This window comes from Adiantum capillus-veneris, chromosome 8, assembly GCF_014529385.1.
Source record: "Adiantum capillus-veneris isolate H3 chromosome 8, ASM1452938v2, whole genome shotgun sequence".
Taxonomy (NCBI): domain Eukaryota; kingdom Viridiplantae; phylum Streptophyta; class Polypodiopsida; order Polypodiales; family Pteridaceae; genus Adiantum; species Adiantum capillus-veneris.
In genome coordinates this window covers 95,064,015-95,084,032 of record NC_140938.1, presented here as the reverse complement: position 1 = coordinate 95,084,032, position 20,018 = coordinate 95,064,015, and the positions used below count along the sequence as shown (strand labels likewise).

At 44.3% G+C, this 20,018-nt stretch overlaps 1 protein-coding gene and 2 pseudogenes across 1 annotated transcript in view; 1 reads left to right on the top strand and 2 right to left on the bottom strand.

The window, feature by feature from the left end:
* Window positions 1-687: 687 nt before the first annotated feature.
* On the bottom strand, window positions 688-1,232 carry LOC147452584 (uncharacterized; annotated as a pseudogene).
* A 70-nt stretch (window positions 1,233-1,302) lies between these two features.
* On the bottom strand, window positions 1,303-1,865 carry LOC147452583 (uncharacterized; annotated as a pseudogene).
* A 1,221-nt stretch (window positions 1,866-3,086) lies between these two features.
* LOC147452582 (uncharacterized) overlaps window positions 3,087-20,018 on the top strand; it is a 32,971-nt gene continuing 16,039 nt past the window's right edge. Inside the window, exons 1-2 of the mRNA XM_086518215.1 lie at window positions 3,087-3,376; window positions 3,630-3,933. Of these exons, the coding sequence (XP_086374341.1) occupies window positions 3,679-3,933 (255 nt within the window). The 5' untranslated portion in view covers window positions 3,087-3,376; window positions 3,630-3,678. The remainder of the gene's footprint in view (window positions 3,377-3,629; window positions 3,934-20,018) is intronic.

Below are 20,018 nucleotides of genomic sequence, written 5' to 3'. Positions count from 1 at the left end.
CAGCCTTTTGATAATAACAAAAGCATTGTCTTGGCTAATTGGACAACAATATCTCAGAAATTATGATTAAAACATTATGTGATATATAGGTTTACAAATATTCATAAATTATACACCACATATACCAAGGTTACCAATTCTATCTATAGATCCTTAAATAGGTGGGCCATGCTATGAGTAAAAATTTATATCACATCTAAGTCTCTTGCTAACCAATGAACATCAAAGAATGGCTAGTTTAATAAAACAATATAGCAATTTAAAGCAACCAACAATTACTTTATGCTTCAAAAAATTTATAAGGATAAACAAACAGATGTGGACGGACTTTCATTGGATTGTTTTTCGATAGGTTTTGGATATCATCTCCTCCATTTTTCCATATGAGATGTCACTATTGATAGCTAGCTAGAGTTGCTTTATCATAGCTTTGGAAATGATCTTATTTGATAATGAAGCATCCAAAAAAATATTTAGCACTACTTTATAGATGCCTAAGCCCTTTCTCGTAATTTTGAGTTATACTGCTCACCATGCAGAGGCTCGCCATCATTTGGATGGGGATCAGGCTGTTCATTCGGTTTGGCCTCCCCTTGTAGCTTCACAAAGTTGTGCAAAAGGTAGCAAGCGCTTATCACTGTGGGTGCTAATGCCAATTCGACATTCAACTCACGAAGTATGCACCATCTATTCTTCAAAGATACCAAACACATTCTCCACTTTCACTTTGCCTTTTGAAAGATTCCTATCAAAGTTTTTCTTTTGAATTAAGTGTTGGCCACCTTTTGATCGCAAGGGCTTCACCAGAAAAGGTGTGGCTTTGTAAGCTGAGTGTGTCGTCAAATATGGTTGGATGCATTTACCTTGCAAGTCAATTGTGGGACTTGCGATGGCCTGACCACTCTTCAACTGTTGGTGAATAATGCATTCCTTAAAGTGCATTGAATCATGCGTGCTAACGGGGGAAACACTCCAAAAAAGCTTACAGGAATCAACTTTATGCCTTGTAGAAGGATGATAGGGAACCCATGTCTACAAATGTATTGTGCTTGAAATATATCCTTTGATGGATTCCTTTGTAGTCTAATATGTGTTCCATCTATGGCACCAGCTACTTGTGGTAACCCTATAATAGCTTCAAATCCCTCCATAATGCTTTTAAGTATAGCACTCTCGGGTATGGAAATATGAAAGCGCTTGTTACACTGGCTTAAAATGCGACATATAATCATGGTGTACTTATGTATAGCTAGACGATATTATACAAGAATTAATAACATTGCTAGAGAATATTACATATACTTAATAATCATGAACTTTAGCTAAAGTCATTGCAAGTTCCAATTGTGTGGGAAGGTAAATTTGCTGCCGTTTTGTGTCCTCCTCCTCATGGATTCCTAGAAGAAGCTCCTCTAGTGCTTGCCTTGATGCCTCCAACTCTCTCAATGTTGCATTGTGTTTTTCTTCCACATCACGAAGTATGTCGCATAACTTGGTCATGCCCTCACCCATGATACGATTCACAGATCCTAAGAGAGACCGCTTTGACTGTTTAGCCTTGCTACCACTCACTCCCTCCAACTTTGTGAAGTCCATGGAGCTTACAAGATTTTGTGATGTACTAGTAGTCGCCTCAAAATTCGTCCCCACTTCTTGTTCAAGTTCATTCAAACTTCTTCATTTCCTTTTCTAAGCCCATCGTTGTCCAAACCCCCCACCAAGCCAGTGCATCTGGGGGTCTTGCACCACATCACATCTAGGATGTTAAAGAAGGACCACGTACTTGGACTTGCGCCTGTGGAAGACGATTTAAGCTTCTCCTTTTTGTTTAGTATAAACACAAGAAATGCGCTAGTAGCAAACATAAGCTTAAATGTTATTTTGACAAAAAAATCCTACCAAAAAATTCAAGCTGCAAAAATACCTTGTTGTGGTAGCACTGACAAGTATCAATTGTTAGTTTCTGTTGTTATAAGCCTAAGGGCGTGAGCTAGCGCTGCTAGTTAGGGACGACTTGTAGAGGTGCTGATGATCACTAGCCAGCAATGGAAGATTACGCTATGCCCTACATCCTTGAGAATAGGTTAGTGTACGCTATGCCCTGTATCCTTGAGAATAGGTTAGTGGAGCATTAGGTGCTGCCTTGCAAGTTTGAGAGGGTAGTCGAGAAAGTGCACACTTGCAGTGTGCAATTGCAGTTTCGAGACGGTGGCTGAGAAAGTACAACATTGTTGATGGGCCTGCTACAATAATCACACCTTCATGCGAAGGAGTGGAGGGGCACAACGTTTGGGATACTTGCGCTCCATTACAGCCGTTCGGGATACTGTTGCCAATGCACGATTTTGCACTCCATTGCAATAGGGCGAAGAGGACGTTTATGTACAGACTAAGTGGCGAGGTAGGCTAAGTGCGGGTCTACAGTGCAGAGGAGGTCGCACAACGATACATATATCACTAAAAGTAGCATGCCACCGCTTACGCATTGGTGCAAACAGGTAGGGGTGAGGCATGACTTTCCGATTCCTGCGACGTTCGACAGATGATTCGCTAAGGTCCAAAAATGTGGTGGGGTAGTCTAGAATCTTCACAGATCGGGGTGCTCTTCTAGGTGCATGTGCGCACCCTGAGAGAGAGAGAGAGAGAGAGAGAGAGAGAGAGAGAGAGAGAGAGAGAGAGAGAGAGAGAGAGAGAGGCTTGTCGTGCCCGCCTTCTAAGGCTCGGTTCAGACGAGCCCAACGACAGCCACATGTTCACACAAAACGGCATTTAAGTTTATTTAAATAATGGTGGGAGCGAAGATATGCAATTGTGAATAGCCTAGCGGGTGTGCTACTGGCTGTAGTTTTGACGTGCAAACCAAGGAGCCCGGCAATGCGGTTATTCAGAGGGCGGGGGGGGGGGGGGGGGGACTCTCCCAAGAGGTGGCGGGTCCGAAGAGAAGTTACGATTTTGTAACCAAATGGGTGCGCGCCAGGTAGGAAGCACGCACCTCCATTCTGTTGCCGGCCAGTCTGAGCCGAAGCACATCTCACGTCCGGCAGTGCCATTTGTCCTTGGGACGTCCTGTTTGAAAATTGAAATAGAACCGAAGAAAAGCCAGATTGTCACCTATCGTGTCTCTTCTCTTCTATGATCTCTGTCGACACACACAAGGTGTTCCCAGTCCGTTGATGCAATCATTCTGCACCTCAGATCCCACGCGTGCGCTACCTATTTGGTTCTCTCTCTCTCTCTCTCGCCGTCCTCATCTCTGCACATTTCCCATGCAGCCCAGGATTGCCATCCCTATCAGCACCTAATTTCTCGCGTCATGGAGCTCCCTTTTAGCACAACAAAGAAGCGTTTCGATCGGCTCAATCGCCATCTTCGATCGGTAAGAGCACTCTCTTCCTTTGTTTTTAGTGCCTGCATATTTGTTTTCCTATCATCTTGCACCGAATGCCAAAGTTTGTATTTGCTGCATGTCTGTCGGTCGTTTGCAATTCTCATCTTCATGTGATTGCTTCATAACATGGAGCATGTCAGTCATGTGTAACAGGCATGTAATTTATCCTCTGCTTTGTACATGGAGTGTGCTTGTCGCATGTAATCTATCTTTTTTGATATGGTTGCTTTGCGATCTGCAGGTTAAACGCAGTTGCTTGCATAAACATAGAATTTGCGATTGAGTGAAGGATGGATTCGGTAGGCAAGGAGAATTTTGTAATGGTGGATTTACAAGGTGAGGGCACTGGAGGTTTGAGTGCAGATGCTCTTGCTTTGCAAGCGGCCCTTGCGGAGGTTGCAGAGTGTCGCACTAAGCTACGAGCTCTTGGCGAGCCACCCGATCATGAGGCCGTTGATGAAGCTCACTTTGCTCTCTCCTCAATCGACGTTGCACTGGCATCAGACTTAGAAAGTCTTCAAATTGCAGAAACATCTTCTACTCAAGTAAGTATTTCTTAGATTTGTGTGTGTGTGTGTGAGAGAGAGAGAGAGAGAGAGAGAGAGAGAGAGAGAGAGAGAGAGAATTTTACTTGTGAAAAATGAGCCTTTTTGTTGTATCTATCCACAATAGTCCAAATACTATAGAGCCTACTTTTGAATCTTGGGAAGATTAAAAAATGAAGTCCATCGTTATACTCTCCCTTCGTCGATCTGGAATCAAAAAGGTTGTAGGAGTACTATTACTTTGTGTCTATCATACTTTACTTTTGGACATGCCAAACAAGTATGCACAAACTCATCCACATCCTTCTTAAGCTGTGGCCAATAAAAGTATCTCGCCAAACAAAAAGAGGATTGTGACATTCGATCAATACCTTCTGTCCTCGGACCACCAGTCACACACAATATGGTCTTTCGCATCAAAAACCCTTCTTTGAGAGAGTACCCTAAAATTGTCTCCCCACTCTGTAACAAAACTTGGACACTCCAAGTCAAGAATTTACCGCGACACAACAGAGATTCACTTCAAAACAGTTCACAAAGAGGACATGGACCGGCGTAGTTCCGTGCCCAGAGGTATTGGCCCCAAAGACTGGCACCCCTTTTGGTATTTCTTTTTATATTGATCTGTGTTCAAAGTACAAAGAGAGTTGGCAGACGCTTACTCTCAGACTTTGCGTCCAGATGATCTGAGTAATGAGGCCCAACCTACTTATTTATTGATACAAGGGATGCCCAAAAGCAGAGCCCCAAAAATCTTATACTCAAAAGCTTTATGTCCAAAAGCAATTCCTTAAAAATCTTCCATCCAAAAGCTGCTAAAACTGCCAGCATAATTTTCGAAAATCTATACGGAGTGCCACGTCAGCAAACCAGCGCAAAAAGCGGGATTTCTGTACAATTGTCCTTACGGCTTGCCACGTCAGCATGTCAGCGCGTTTTGCGGCGGATTTTTCACTGGCTGCCACGTTAGCTTGTCAGGGCATTTGAAGGGTCCGTACAGGGCCTGCCATGTCACCAGTTTGTGACATACCCCTGTTACCATATACATGTGGTAGTGATGTGTGTGAACACACTAGGACTGTCGGGGCATTTTTTCCCTCTTTAGGAGGTTTTTTCTCCGTGCATTATATATACGCCCATCATTCTAGGACTATCTATCTTTCCATTGCACACTAAGTAACTCACTCTCTATTGTGTGCCTTGAGCTTCCTTCATCTTCTCCAAGCTGTGTGTGTTTCTCTGCAACCCTAATTCCAACAATTGGTATCAGAGCAGGTTGCGTCCTACCGGGCTTAGTCGCCAGCAGCTCAGCACACGCATGCTCACTTTCTCCGATTTTTGTGAGCTTTGGCGAGCATTCGTAGGTCGACAAAAATTTCGTGTAAGCTCGTAGAGTTCAGTCTACTCAGATTTCTGATTCGGACTCATTTCAGCCTTCGTTTCCACTACAGACAGGTCTGCACATGCAATTTCGTCATCTAGTGCAGAATTTTTGTCAGTGCCTTTTTCTGCATAATAGGTCGTATATAGTCTATTGCGGGTTGTGCTATATATCACGTGCTAGTCTCACTTAGTTTCTCCTCATTACGGGCATTTTTCACATCAGGTGCAGACGTTTTCCATGGCTGACAACAACATAGATGTGTTCAAGATGTTTGCCTCGCGGTTTTGTCAAGAAAGGATAAGAGGACAAAGTGTGCAGATGTAAGAAGGCTTTGTATGGGTTGAAGCAATCTCCTCGTGCTTGGTATGAGAAAGTTGACACTCATTTGGTCAAACGAGGCTTTCGTAACAGTCCAACAGAAAGCACATTGTATGTCAAGCGTGAGGGCGATGTACTTCTCATTGTTGTTCTTTATGTGGATGATTTGCTGATCATTGGTCCCAATGAGGCACATATTGCTGTTGTCTATTGTCGCCGGGAATCTGCAAGTGCAAAAACGTTGGCTGATCTAGTGCAAAAACGCTAGGCCTTCTGTTGAGAGAAAACGCCAGAGTTGTCGCGGGGGTTGGTCTTGCTGAGAAGTTGCCTGTTGAGCAAGGTGCTCCTACTGCCTCTTCTGCCAGAAAGTGCTAGCTCTGGTTTATTTATATACAAACTTAGCAAAATTGCCCTATCTACTTTACAACAAAAGTCACTTAAAAATAATAAGTGGAAAATGTCAAAAATAGGTAAAATAGGCTAAATGCACTGGAAAATTCCCTGAAGGATTCTGATGGGAATGCTTATGATCATGTTGTGTGCAACCAGAGGATATGCATCTACACTAAGTGATTGGGCATGCACGGTCCACGAATACATCCGGATTTCGTGCTCATTCATGAGTGAAACGTGCTCAACGTACAATATGTCATGCCTAGGAAAAGGGATCACATAAAGACGCTGACAAAAATACAGGAAACGATCACGAATGAAACACTCGTATAATGTGTGTTGACTAATCATTCGAACACATAGTACTTCCTGTAAGGGTTCTTTGGACCTAGGGTCTAGAGCCAAGATCGGTTCTTCCTGAAGGGGAGCTTTGGACCTAGGGTCGAGAGCCAAGATCGATCCTTCGTGATTGATCGAATCTGCAACGAGGTTAGCTTCGCTAGAAAAAGCATCAACTAACTCATCATCCTTGTGAACAATCACGTCATCTTCATGCAAATCATCATGTTTGTGAGAAATCACATCTTGATCATGCAAATCATCATGCTTGTCATTGTCATCCAAATCATCATGCAAATCATGTGTGTCATGCTTTGGAGAAGAAGAGACTGAGAGAGTCTCCTTTTCCCGAATCTCTTGCATCTGTGCCTGCACTTGAGAAAAGAGTCGCAAGAACTCTTTCATGTGTTGGTCGCTCTTTTTTTTGATGGCTTTGTTCTCGCGATCAAATTCTGCTTGTCTTGCTTTGTTCTCGTGATCAAATTTGGCTTGACTTTCTTTGTCTTCCAAGTCGTACTTACGCTCTATGGCTGCCATGCTTTCTTCGTATTCACGATCTATGGCTGCCATTTCTTCTTCGTAGGCCTTTCTTTCTGCTTCTCTTTCTGCTTTTCTTTCGTCACGTTCTAACTGTCTTTCCATAAACAATTGCTCCAGCTCCTCCATAGGAGTTAGTGCAATCCTTTGTGTAGATGGGGAAGGGGGAGGGTCGGAAAAACCTCCTGGTGGGGAAAATTCTTCTTCGCCTCTCTCATGCACGTCACCTCCAAGCGAAGTATCCATTCCGCTTTGAGTGATGACCATCCACTGAAGTCGTGGGTTCTTGTGGGTTCTTGGGGTCTTGGGTTCTTAAGTTCACGAGGAACTTGGGTTCTTGCGGGTCTTGGTTCTTGAGGTTCTTGAGGTTTTCTTTCGCTTGCAATCTGCGTTTGAGAAGGATCTTCTCTTCACCCGAGTTCTACTCTTTTCCGCGGGCGCACCCCTTGGCGGCCTTGCGCTCACACCAAGGTTGCTTTTTCCCACCTCACGTTGATTGGCCGGCCGCTAAGTGCACGGTCCGCTCTCAATGAGTGGAAAGAGACACAAGGGGAGGTTGGACAAGCCCTTTGTAACAAACTTGGACACTCCAAGTCAAGAATCAACCGCGACAGCACCAAATAACCACTTCAAAACAAGTCACAGATCACAATAGATGTACACTGGCCTGGCGGAGTTCCGTGCCTAGAGATATTGGCCCCAAAGACTGGCGCCCCTTTCGGTATTTCTTTTTATATTAATCAGATCAAAGTACAAGAGAGTGGCTAGGGTTTCACTCTCAAACTCTGCGTCCAGATGCTCTGAGAAGTGAGGCCCTCACCACTAATTTAAAGGTTACAAGGGATGCCCAAAAGCAGAGCCCCAAAAGCTTCAAATCAAAAGCAATTGCTCTCTCTCTCTCTCTCTCTCTCTCTCTCTCTCTCTCTCTCTCTCTCTCTCACAGAGAGTCAAAACTTGAAAGCAAAAGCATTCTCTCTCTTTCTCATATTGTAGAGAAAAAGCAAAATTTGCGTCGCTCATCATTTTCCAAATTTTTTTAATAAATTTATTAAATAACTTCCGCAATTTCCGAAAATTAGGGTTTTTGGCAAAAATTAGGGTTTGCACGAATTTAGGGTTTCTGGCAGAAATTAGGGTTTTTGCTGTCCGCCACGTCATCACTTTGTGACATACCCCCCTCTTGAAAGCATTGTAATCGACCGCGATTATGCCTGCAAAACCGACAAAAGCCATAAACTGTCTTAGCAGACACTGACTGTTAGTACCTACGTACTAGGAACACACATCTAGCACATGTACAAAATCGACAGTCACATCACACGACATCACCAGACATCACAGGACATCACATGACATTCAACATTCATTCGGATCTTCGAGCATGATTTATCGGCAATGAAGCTAGCAATCACATCTAGGTCCAATCGGGACCTCATTGATGTCCGATTGACTAACCCCTATTGCAACCATGTCTATTCGAGATCAATCAGACCAAAATGCTGTAGTCATTTCGGCTATCAGTTCCTGCACTCAAAAGAAGTCAAGAACAAATCAGTATCATTATTAGGAATTCCATTTCATAAAGTCATCCAGCAGAATACTGTCAACTCTCAGTATCCCTGAAGCTCAAAGAGACATCAGTGACTTTAGTATCAAAATCCAGGCATCTGTTGACAAAGGAGCGGAGTAACTCCCCTCTTGTGCATCCCACTGCACCAGATCTTCGACCAAGCTGAGTTTCTGGGTTCCGTTTGGAGTAGACTATGCTAAACCAAAACATCGAGGTAAAGTTTCTGTCACAAACGGGAGCGCATAACAATATAAAATACATTCGGATAAATAGGATTTATCACTTATTACTGAAGCCAGAGGATATTGAGAGAAATAAATAGAGAGAGAGATAGAGAGTGAGAAGATCGACACAGTACTGGGGACCAGAAGATGGGCTGGTCCCCCCCCCGTAATAGTATCTTTATTACTGAGGAGAAGTCTATACAAGCACTTGAACCGAACGTATTACCACGTTCATTCTAGAATAAGACTTGATTCTTCTCGGAAGCCTCAGCTTCCGATTCCTAGGGCAAAACCCTATTCCAAGGAACTTTCGTTCCTTATTCCAATTCCTCGAGAATCAAGGTTCTCGCCTCTGGATCTCACCTTCCAGACTCGGGGCATGGCATCCCTGCAACTCTTTTCCAATTCTCTTTCCAGAGTCCTCTTTGTGGAGAACAACTCTGCTTTCGCGGACACGAAGGCCTTACTTGGGAATCCCAACTTCCGGATCACAACTTGAGAGACTACCTCTCTCCAATCCGTGGATCTACTTCCCAATCTCGGGTACGAAACCCTTGGGCTGATCTGGCTCTAGTTCCTCAGAGCGCTTTTCTCCTGCAGAGGCTCATACCTTCCTCTGCTCCTACTCCCTCACTAAGAGGAAGTACACGTGCAAACAAATACTCAGAGTTCATAACATGAAAATCGTTACCTTCAAAGTCTCGACGCTCGAAACGCAACTCCGTTCTCGAAAAGCAATTCCCCGGAAGAGATCTCTCCATAGAAAATCCTCTCTTCCAATCCTACACACAAAAGAGGTGTGTTCTCGGATTCCTTCTCGTAAATCAGCCCCGTCTACAACATTTATGGGCTGAAAACAGAGAAAAACAGCAACTTGTCGCGATGGAAACACGCTTCGTAGGCACTTCTTCGCGAGGGAACTCGCGCATTGGGTCTTGGCGACATCTAGTACACTTGGGGCAGCCATGGGCATCACCGGCAACGTCTTCTTTACGGCTGAAATCTACAGCAGCATCTCCTCCTTGCAAAGATTGGTCCTCCTTCCTGAGTAAGGGCATGTGATGCTTTTATAGCTCCTAGCCACGGACACGAATAGCTGCTCGCGTAGAGATCGCGGCCGTTTTTTTTTTGTTTTTTTGTTTTTTTTTTCAAAAATTTTTTTGGTTTTTTTTTTTTCGCTGCTCTACCAGAAAAAGAGAGAGAGAAAACGCTGGCTGATCTGTTGCCTTATTTATTAGATGGCTGCCCACTTATTAAGTGGGCGGTCGGTCACCTTTAAAAATGGTCTGAATCTGTCCAAAAACTCAATAAAACCTTATAAGTTAAAAACAATGCTTTCACAACACTTCCCAGGCGTCCCTGGATGCAATCACATGCACAGTTGCAATGCAGACATAGACTTCCTCGCGAGAAAGCATCTGCTTTCCCGAAAGGCAATCTCGCTTTCTCAAAAAGCATCTATTTTTCCTCAAAGTTTCCTCTGAACCCATCTTCATTCAAGTGCTTTCTTTTTCCTTGTGCACAATTCTAACACAGTTCGGAATTTCCTCCCGACTATGGATATTCCCTTTCCGATACACCCGTTACCCACCTTGTGACGCATCAGGAATACCCATCACCTAGTCCTTTCCTACCGAACTTACGGTACAATCTCCTTCATGATGCTCTATGTCACCCATCCTATGACGCATCAGAGATGTCCGTTCCCGGATGGTCGGATACTTCTTTCCGATGCTCCCTGTCACCCATCCGATGTGGCGCATCAGAAGTACCCGTTCCTGGTGGCCTTACAGATATTCCCGTTCTCAGTGTTCCCGTCATTGCTTTAAATGACGCACTAGGAATACTCTGTACTCGGATCTCTCCAGTGAGAAAAGCCCTCTCATTTAAAATTCCAATAATTCATTTAGAATTATTTGTCCTTGGTGTTTCACAATCCGAGGAGTATCTGCTAGGTCCTCCTCCTCCATCCACTTCGCATCAAATGCAGGAAAGTTCTTGAACTAAACCAAGAACCGCCTTCGGACTTTACCTTTCTTCGTATCGTTATGTGCCAAAATCTGTTCAAGAACAAGGATCTCCTCGTTTTCTTCCACTTCGGGTTGCTCATCAGGCTCCCCATCATCAGGCACATCACCCTTAACAGGGTTCAAGAGACTCACATGCAATGCATTATGAATCCTCCAAGTATTTGGTAGTTTCAATCGGAAGGAGACATCATTTATCTTGTCAGTGATTTGGAAAGGTCTGTAGTATCGCATACTAAGCTTTGGAAAAAGCCTCTCCTTTCCCTTTTTCTTTCGTAGGCGTGCCTTCTCAAAAGTAAGAGCACCCAATCATCCTCCTTCAATTTCAAGTCGTGACGATGGCGATCCGCTGCCTTTTTCTGTCGTTCTTGAGACTCTTGCAAAGTCTCGCGAACCTTGGCAAAAGCCGTATCCAAATCTCGCGAATATTCATCCGCTTCAAATATCTAATCTTTCGTACTCAGGAAGGATGAAACCTTCGCAGCACTTTCAACAATCTCACATGGCGTCTTCCCCGTCGAAGAGTATCTTGTTATTGTAGGCAAATTCCACCAAAGGTAAGTTCTTTTCCCATTGAGTCTTCTGATCCGAGATACAAGACTTCAATAAATCTAAAATCACTGAATTGGCAATCTCAAATTGCCCGTCAGTCTGCAAGTGGAACGATGACGAGAACTGCAACTGCGTGCCAATGTTCTCCCAAATTGCCTTCCAAAACAAACTCATAAATCTGGGGTCTTTGTCTTGGAGACAATCGTCTCAGACGTGCCATGTAATCGGAAAATCATCGTGATCATTTTGTGTTCTGGGGAGATCAAAAATGAAATCCATTGCAATACTTTCCCACGGGTGGGTGGGTATGGGTAAAGGCTGTAACAATCCCTGTGCCTTATGCCTGTCAAACTTGACCTTCTAGCATACCAAGCAATTGCGCACAAACTCTTCCACATCCTTTTTGAGTCTCGGCCCAAAAGAAGTATCTCTCTACCCCTTTCATGGTGGTAGCAATGCCGCGGTGACCCGTAATAGGTGGACAGTGGCATTCAGTCATAACCTTATTCCTCAACGGCTGTGTAAAGCACAACATAGTCTTTTTCATCAAGTAGCCTTCCGGAAGGGAGTATCCAGCTACCGTCTCCCCATCCCGTATCTGTGTGAAAATATCTGCAAAATCTGTTTCTGTGGCATACTGATCGACCATATCCTCGAAGCTCCTATGATGTATCGCGGAAACAGCCAGAACCAACGGTTTCCGAGACTAAGCATCTGCACCACATTCTTCTGTCCCTACACATGGACAATCTGGAAGTAGAACTGTGACAAGATGTTCGCCCACCGCATCTGCTTTTCCGAAAGCTGCTTCTGTGACAAGAAGTAGCGCAAACTCTGATGGTCTGTAAAGACAGTAAAATCTGCTCCGAGTAGGTAATGCCGCCACTGAGTAAGAGCATGGATAACCGCCAAAAGCTCTTTCTCATAGATCTGTGTTGTCATCTCCGGCCTAGAGAACAAATGGCTCTCGTAAGCTATGACATGGCCTTCTTGCATCAAGATCGCACCCAGACTACGACCACAAGCATCACAATATACTTCAAATGACTTCTGCAAGTCCGGCAAAGTCAAAATAGGTCCCGTTGTCAATTTCTCTTTCAATGTCCGAAAGGCAGACACCTCTGTGGGTCCCCACGAAAAAGGTACTCCTTTCTGTGTCAAGGTATGCAAAGGGGAAGCAACCTCTGCAAACTGTCGTATGAACCGCCTGTAGTACGAACACAGTCCCAAGAAGCTTCTAACTTCATGGACATTCCTCAAATCAGGCCAATCACGGATAGTCTGTATCTTGGCCGGGTCCATTTGCACTCCTGCTGTGTTGACACAATGTGTCCCAAAAATTGCATCTCTGGTAGGAAAAAAATAACTTTTCTTTGCATTAATCACTAACGTGTGATATCGTAATGCCTGAAAGGCTTGAAGCAGATGATCTCTGTGTTCTGCCTCATTCTTGGAGAAAACAATGATGTCGTGAAAGAAAGTGCCAACAAATAGCCTGTACTCTCGAAAAATCCTGTCCATCATCCGGTTAAATGTCGCAGGAGCATTGGTTAAGCCAAAAGGCATCACCAAAGACTCAAATAACCCAAAAGTCGTCCGAAAAGCTGTCTTGTAGACATCTCCTGGCGCTATCCTGATCTGATGATATCCACTCTTCAAGTCAATCCTGCTAAAGCACGAGGATCCCTGTAACCTATCAAGTATATCATCGAACCTAGGAATCGGAAATCTGTTGTTGATGGTGATTTTGTTGAGAGCGCTATAATCGATGCACATTCTCCAAGATCCGTCTTTCTTCAAAACCAACAACACTGGAGAGCAATACGGTGAAGTACTAGGCTGGACAAGACGCTTTTCCAAGAGGTCTTTCACCGGGTTGATAATCTTTTCATTCTGTACTCGGCTCACACGATAAGGTGGCCGATTCGGTGGAGTGCTTCCAGGTATCAAATCAATGGTTTGATCTTCAGGTCCTCTGAAAAGCAATCGGCATGAGTCTGGAGAAAAATCTTGGCGTTCTTTTGATCAGGTCAAAACATGTTCAACCTTTATCCAGCATTCAGTTCTCTCCCAAAAGAATGAGTAAGAAACTGAAGTTCATCAAGTACAATCTCTAAGCCCTTCATTTATCAAAGTCGCTTTCTCGGCCTGGTAGTCAACCAGGCGTAGTTCTTGTGGGATCCTGAGTAGGACGTCACTCGCGTGCCCTGAACACCCCTGTCATTGCAAACAAAGTTTGCCAATGCTCGGTGTAATGGCAACATCCCATCCGGGTGCCAGTCGAACTACCTCCGCCTGTGGCGTCAGTCTGTCGGGCGTAATTCCAAATCGAGCCGCCAATTCCAAGTGAAAAGAAGTTGGCCTTGGCTCCTTCAAAAGAGCTTCCTGATCCTTCACTTTGCCCCAAAAGCGGCAAAGTTTGTACTTTCATTCATTAGATTCGGTGCAGGTCCCATGCCATGTGGTACCAGTTCTGCTTTCTATCTGCCTTTTCTGCCACATTCCTCAGCTGCTCTCGAACTCTCAGACCTGTGGTCATCTTTATCATTCTGTTCTTTCTGTGCCTTTTTAGGGCACTTCGCGGAGATATGTCCATGTTCCCCGCATCCAAAGCACTTCCCCTCTCTGATGAAGCGAGCTCTCTCCTCAGGAGTAAGCTTGGGTTGTGCATCATTTTTCTCTGGGTTGCTCTTTTTCTTTCTACTTTCATTCCTAGAAGTCTGTTCGGCTCGTTGTGTCATGGCCTCATCTGTGGGGTAGGTCAGACTGCCAGAGTGAATGGCAAAGCGCCGCTTCGCATGACTCATGAACTCCTGAATAGAAGCTGACTTCTATTCCAAGCAGTGATCTCGGATCTCTGTAGGTAGACCCAAGGTAAACCGCTCAATCTGTTCTCTGAATGAGATCTTCTTGAATGAAGAGGCGGGTAGAAAAGAGCTCTAGAATCTTTCACAGTAAGCATTGATTGTATCTTTCTTGGTCATCCGAAGATGGTTCCAAGTAGCTCGTATATTTCGTTCATATTCTTGCGTCAACCAAGAAGAAATAAAAAGCTTCTTAAATTTCAGCCATGTAACTGGCACAGTCTTGCTTAATAGAAGCGTGGACCACCAAGTGCGAGCATTCCCCTTAAGGTAAGAGGTAGCTCTTCGAATCTTGGAGTGCTCTGAATAGCGTCCTCCCGCAAAAGCGATGTCAAACTGCTGTATAAAAGACAAAGCATTCGAAGCATTTGAGTATCCTGAAAAGTATCAAACTTGATCGAGTGGCCACCTTCCTTAAACTCTCGGACTTTCTTGCTTTTATCTTCGAGAAAGTCATACTGGTTGGCTTTGTAAAAATTCTTCTTGTTCACATAAAACTTTCCGTCATTGGAATCTGAGCTGTCTGTAGACGAGTCCTCAGTAGAACTGTCAGTCTCTGGGCGAGATGTAGCCTTCTTTGCCTTTTTCTTGCCCTTTCCGAAGCTTTGTTTCTTGCTTCGCTTTTTACCTTTTCTGTCTTCTTCCTCGAATCCGAGGAGCTAGAAGAACTATCAGAAGAAGAAGAAGAAGAAGAAGAAGAAGAAGAAGTGGGTATTCCTTCAAATCGAACATGCTTCTTTTGTTTCTTTGCTTTGTCAAAAGTCGACTGACGACCCAAATAACCTGGAAAGTCAGTGCTTTTCTTCTGCTTTTTGCCGTGCTTTTTGGCTTTCTTTTGCGCGTCGAAAAGCTGAGCAATCCGTGCATCAACCACGTTCTCCAGTTCCTTCTCCGTATATTTTCTTGGAGGCAGAAGGTTTCTTGAGAGCGGGTTTCTGGAGTGTTGTTGTGGTTCTCTGCCACTCCATTTGTACCTCTTCCAAAGAGGTCTGGTTCATATATTTTGCCATCTTCGGGTCCTTGGCAAAATTGAGCATCATCTTTGTTGCATCGCCGATCAACTGGCGATGCTCCATCTGTCGCCGCTCCGCCTAAGTAGGCCAAGGCGGGCCATACTCTCTGTCGGAATCTTCGTTGTGATCCTTGCCCGCATCTCCATATGCAGAGGGAGTCGACTGATCATTGCCTGAAGCCATAGGTTCCGCGGAAAAAAATTTCGGGGATCGGATTTCCTGTAGAAGAGAAATCGGCCGTGCTCTGATACCACTGTAACAAACTTGGACACTCCAAGTCAAGAATCAACCGCGACAGCACCGAATAACCACTTCAAAACAAGTCACAGATCACAATAGATGTACACTGGCTCGGCGGAGTTCCGTGGCTAGAGATATTGTCCCCAAAGACTGGCGCCCCTTTCGGTATTTCTTTTTATATTAATCAGATCAAAGTACAAGAGAGTGGCTAGGGTTTCACTCTGACTCTGCGTCCAGATGCTCTGAGAAGTGAGGCCCTCACCACTAATTTAAAGGTTATAAGGGATGCCCAAAAGCAGAGCCCCAAAAGCTTCAAATCAAAAGCAATTGCTCTCTCTCTCTCTCACAGAGAGTCAAAACTTGAAAGCAAAAGCATTCTCTCTCTCTTTCTCATATTGTAGAGAAAAAGCAAAATTTGCGTCGCTCATCATTTTCCATTTTTGTTATAAAAAAAATAAAAAATTTAATAGCCTTCGCGATTTTCGAAAATTAGGGTTTTTGGCAGAAATTAGGGTTTGCAGGAATTTTAGGGTTTGTGGTAGAAATTAGGGTTTTTGGTGTCTGCCACATCATCACTTTGTGACACCCTTCTTTCTTGGGATTCTTGTCACTCTTCAATAGGAATCGACACGCCCAAGTGAACTTGGGTTCGTGCGAACGCAACAAGCAAAAAAATTCTTGTGATTCTTTCCTTGAGTGATACAGAACACTGCCAAAGCTTTGATACCAATGTTAGGTGCAGCGGAATGAATGTTTGAACTTTGCTCAAGATGAGTGCTTCGAACTGTGCTCAAGGTTCCTTTTACTTACGGAAGGGAGAGCCTTCCGTTCCTTTAGTGAGAGAGTGCAATGGACACAAACAAAGTGAATGGACACTGTGAATGGAGTGGATGAGATTGAGAGATAGAGAAGAGAATACGACACCAGAGACGTAAAACCCTCCTCCGAAGGCCCCACTCTCTATGGCGAGAGCGGTCTACTTATGATTGCACAAATCTCTACAATGCTTGGACTTGCCGACGATGTCGACGACGATGAGACGGGCTGAAATCTGAAAATGCTAAGGGCTGAAATTTGCAAATCTTTATCTGCTAAATTCTGACTCTATGTCGATGACGATGTCGATGGCGACGATGCGACGACGACGCGCTGAAACGCAGATGCTGAAATCTGCGTTTTCCGGGCTGAAACTGTAAACCTTGCTGGATCTGACCGTGCGGCAAGGATCTGCTGCGGGAAGGTGAGATCTGCGAGGTTTGGGACTTCCTCTGCGATGTTTGATTGCTGTCTAGGGCTGAATCTGTCGCGATGATCTGCAAAAACGTTGAGGTTGATCTGCAAACCAAAAACGCTAGGGCTGAAAACTGACCTTGCGGGGAAATCTGCTAACGCTAGGAAATCTGCTGTGTTGCTGTGGGAATCTGCTAACGCTAGGGCTGATCTGCTGTCTAATGTCGCCGAGAATCTGCAAGTGCAAAAACGTTGGCTGCTCTAGTGCAAAAACGCTAGGTCTTCTGTTGAGAGAAAACGCCAGAGTTGTCGCGGGGGTTGGTCTTGCTGAGAAGTTGCCTGTTGAGCAAGGTGCTCCTGCTGCCTCTTTTGCCAGAAAGTGCTAGCTCTGGTTTACTTATATACAAACTTAGCAAAATTGCCCTACCTACTTTCCAACAAAAGTCACTTAAAAATAATAATTGAAAAATGTCAAAAATAGGTAAAATAGGCTAAATGCACTGGAAAATTCCCCTGAAAGATTCTGATGGATTCTGATGGGAATGCTTATGATCATGCTGTGTGCAACCAGAGGATATGCATCTACACTAAGTGACTGGGCATGCACGGTCTATGAATAGACTCACAAAAGTGCCAAATCACTTCTAAATCTAGACTGACTGGACTGATTGAACCCTTGTTGTACTGTAGCTTGTCCACGGACACATAGGGTAGGATGTGTCACGTGACATTTTTCCCTCTTTAGGAGGTTTTTTCCCCGTGCATTGTATATACGCCCATCACTCTAGGGCTATCTATCTTTCCATTGCACTCTAAGTAACACTCTCTATTGTGTGCCTTGAGCTTCCTTTGTCTTCTCCAAGCTGTGTGCGTTTCTCTGCAACCCTGATTCCAACAACCCTCCTCTTGAAAGAATTGTAATCGCCCTTGATTACGCTTGCAAAACAGACAAAGACCATAAACTGTCTTAATAGACATTGACTATTAGTACCGACGCACTAGACACAACACATCTAGCACTTTTACAAATCGACAGTCACATCACCGGACATCACTTGACATTACATGACATCACATGACAAATCACATTCAAATTCATTTTAAATCTCAGACCATGATTAAACGACAATGTATATAGTAATCTCATCTAGATCCAGTCGAGACCTCACAGATGCCCGATTAACTCATTCTTATTGCAATCATGTCTATAGAGATATATAAGAGCGAAATGCTGCAGTCATTTCGTCTTTCAGTTTCTGCACTCAAACAAGTCAAGTACAAATCAATCACTTTCATTTTCGGGAATTCTGGTTCATAAAGTCATACAACAGAATACTGTCAGCGCAGCAGTATCCTTGAAACTCAGAGGGACGTTTGTGACTCTATATCAAAATCGGGGTAATCCGTTGACAAAGGAGCGGAGTGACTCCCCAGCCCGCTGCATTAGATTCACCCATGCTGAAGTCTGGGTTCTATCGGAGCAGACTATGCTAAACCGAATGCTTCAATGTAAAGTTCCAAAATCTGAGGAGTATCTGCTAGGTCCTCCTCTATCCACTTCGCATCCAATGTAGAATAGTTCTTGAATTTAACCAAGAACCGCCTAATCGCTACTACCTACTGGCTCATATGATATTATTCAATTCATTCCAAGATTCTCTTGGATCCCACGACTTCTTACCACTCAAGAGATTTCTCTTGTATCCTTACAAAAGTGGCAGCGTTGATTCGAACCCTCACCGTGGGATAACATGCATTGGTTGGTTCCCCGTAACCAAGTAAGCACCGACGTTCAGCTGCTCCGTCGCGGTGACCGTTGAAATAAAAAAAACTCATCAGTCGACCCCTCTGTGCATGGCCGCCTCCTCTTCTGCTCACCACCCTCAGTCCTTGCGCGTCGCGTGCTCCTCTCCTGCGCCTCTCCTGCTTGCCCACCAGTTGCCCTCCCCGCACAACTGACTACCGTGATGCCCGATACCTAGCATCAGATCTCTTTTGATTCCGTACAATTTCGGATTTTACGAATTTCTGCCAGAAACCCTAAAATTCCTGCAAACCCTAATTTCTGCCAGAAACCCTAATTTCCGGAAATCGTGGAGGCTTTTTTTTTTTTTTGGGGAAAATGATGAGCGACGCGAATTTTGCTTTTTTTTATAAAAAAAAGAGAAAAAGACTCTAAGAGAGAGAGAGAATTGATGCTTTTTATTTTAAAAGCTTTTGGGGCTTTGCTTTTGGGCATCCCTTGTAACCTTTAAATTAGTGGTGAGGGCCTCACTTCTCAGAGCATCTGGACGCAGAGTCTGAGAGTGAAACCCTAACCGCTCTCTTGTACTTTGATGATTGATTAATACAAAAAGAAATACCGAAAGGGGCGCCAGTCTTTGGGGCCAATATCTCTAGGCACGGAACTCCGCCGGGCCAGTGCAAATCTATTGTAATCTGTGAATTGTTTTGAAGTGGTTATTTGGTGCTGTCGCGGTTGATTCTTGACTTGGAGTGTCCAAGTCTGTTACAGTGGTATCAGAGCACAGCCGATTTCTCTTCTACAGGAAATCCGATCCATGATTTTTTTTTTTCCGCGGCACCTATGGCTTCAGGCAATGATCAGTCGACTCCCTCTGCATCTGGAGATGCGGGCTAGGATTTAAACGAAGATTCAGACAGAGAGTATGGCTCGCCTCGGCCTACTCAGGCGGAGCAAAGAGAGATGGAGCGTCGTCAATTAATTGGCGATGCAACAAAGATGATGCTCAATTTTGCCAAGGATCCGAAGATGGCAAAATATATGAACCAGACCTCTTTGGAAGAGGTACAGATGGAGTGGCAGAGAACCACAACACCACTCCCGAAACCCGCTCTCAAGAAACCTTCTGCCTCCAAGAAATATACGGAGAAGGAACTGGAGAACGTGGTTGATGCACGGATTGCTCAGCTTTTCGATGTGCAAAAGAAAGACAAAAAGCACGGCAAAAAGCAGAAGAAAGGTACTGACTTCCCGGGATATTTGGGTCGTCAATCGACTTTTGACAAGGCAAAGAAACAGAAGAAGCGTGTTCGATTTGAAGGAGTACCTAGTTCTTCTTCTTCTTCTTCTTCTTCTGACAGTTCTTCTAGCTCTTCAGATTCGAGCGAAGAAGACAGAAAAGGTAAAAGCAAAGCTTCGGAAAGGGCAAGAAAAAGGCAAAGAAGGCTACATCTCACTCAAAGACTGACAGTTCTACTGAGGACTCGTCTACAGACAGCTCAGATTCCGATGATAGAAACTTTTATGCGAACAAGAAGAATTTTTTACAAAGCCAACCAGTATGACTTTCTCGAAGATGAAAGCAAGAAAGTCCGAGAGTTTAAGGAAGGTGGCCACTCGATCAAGTTTGATACTTTTTCAGGATACTCA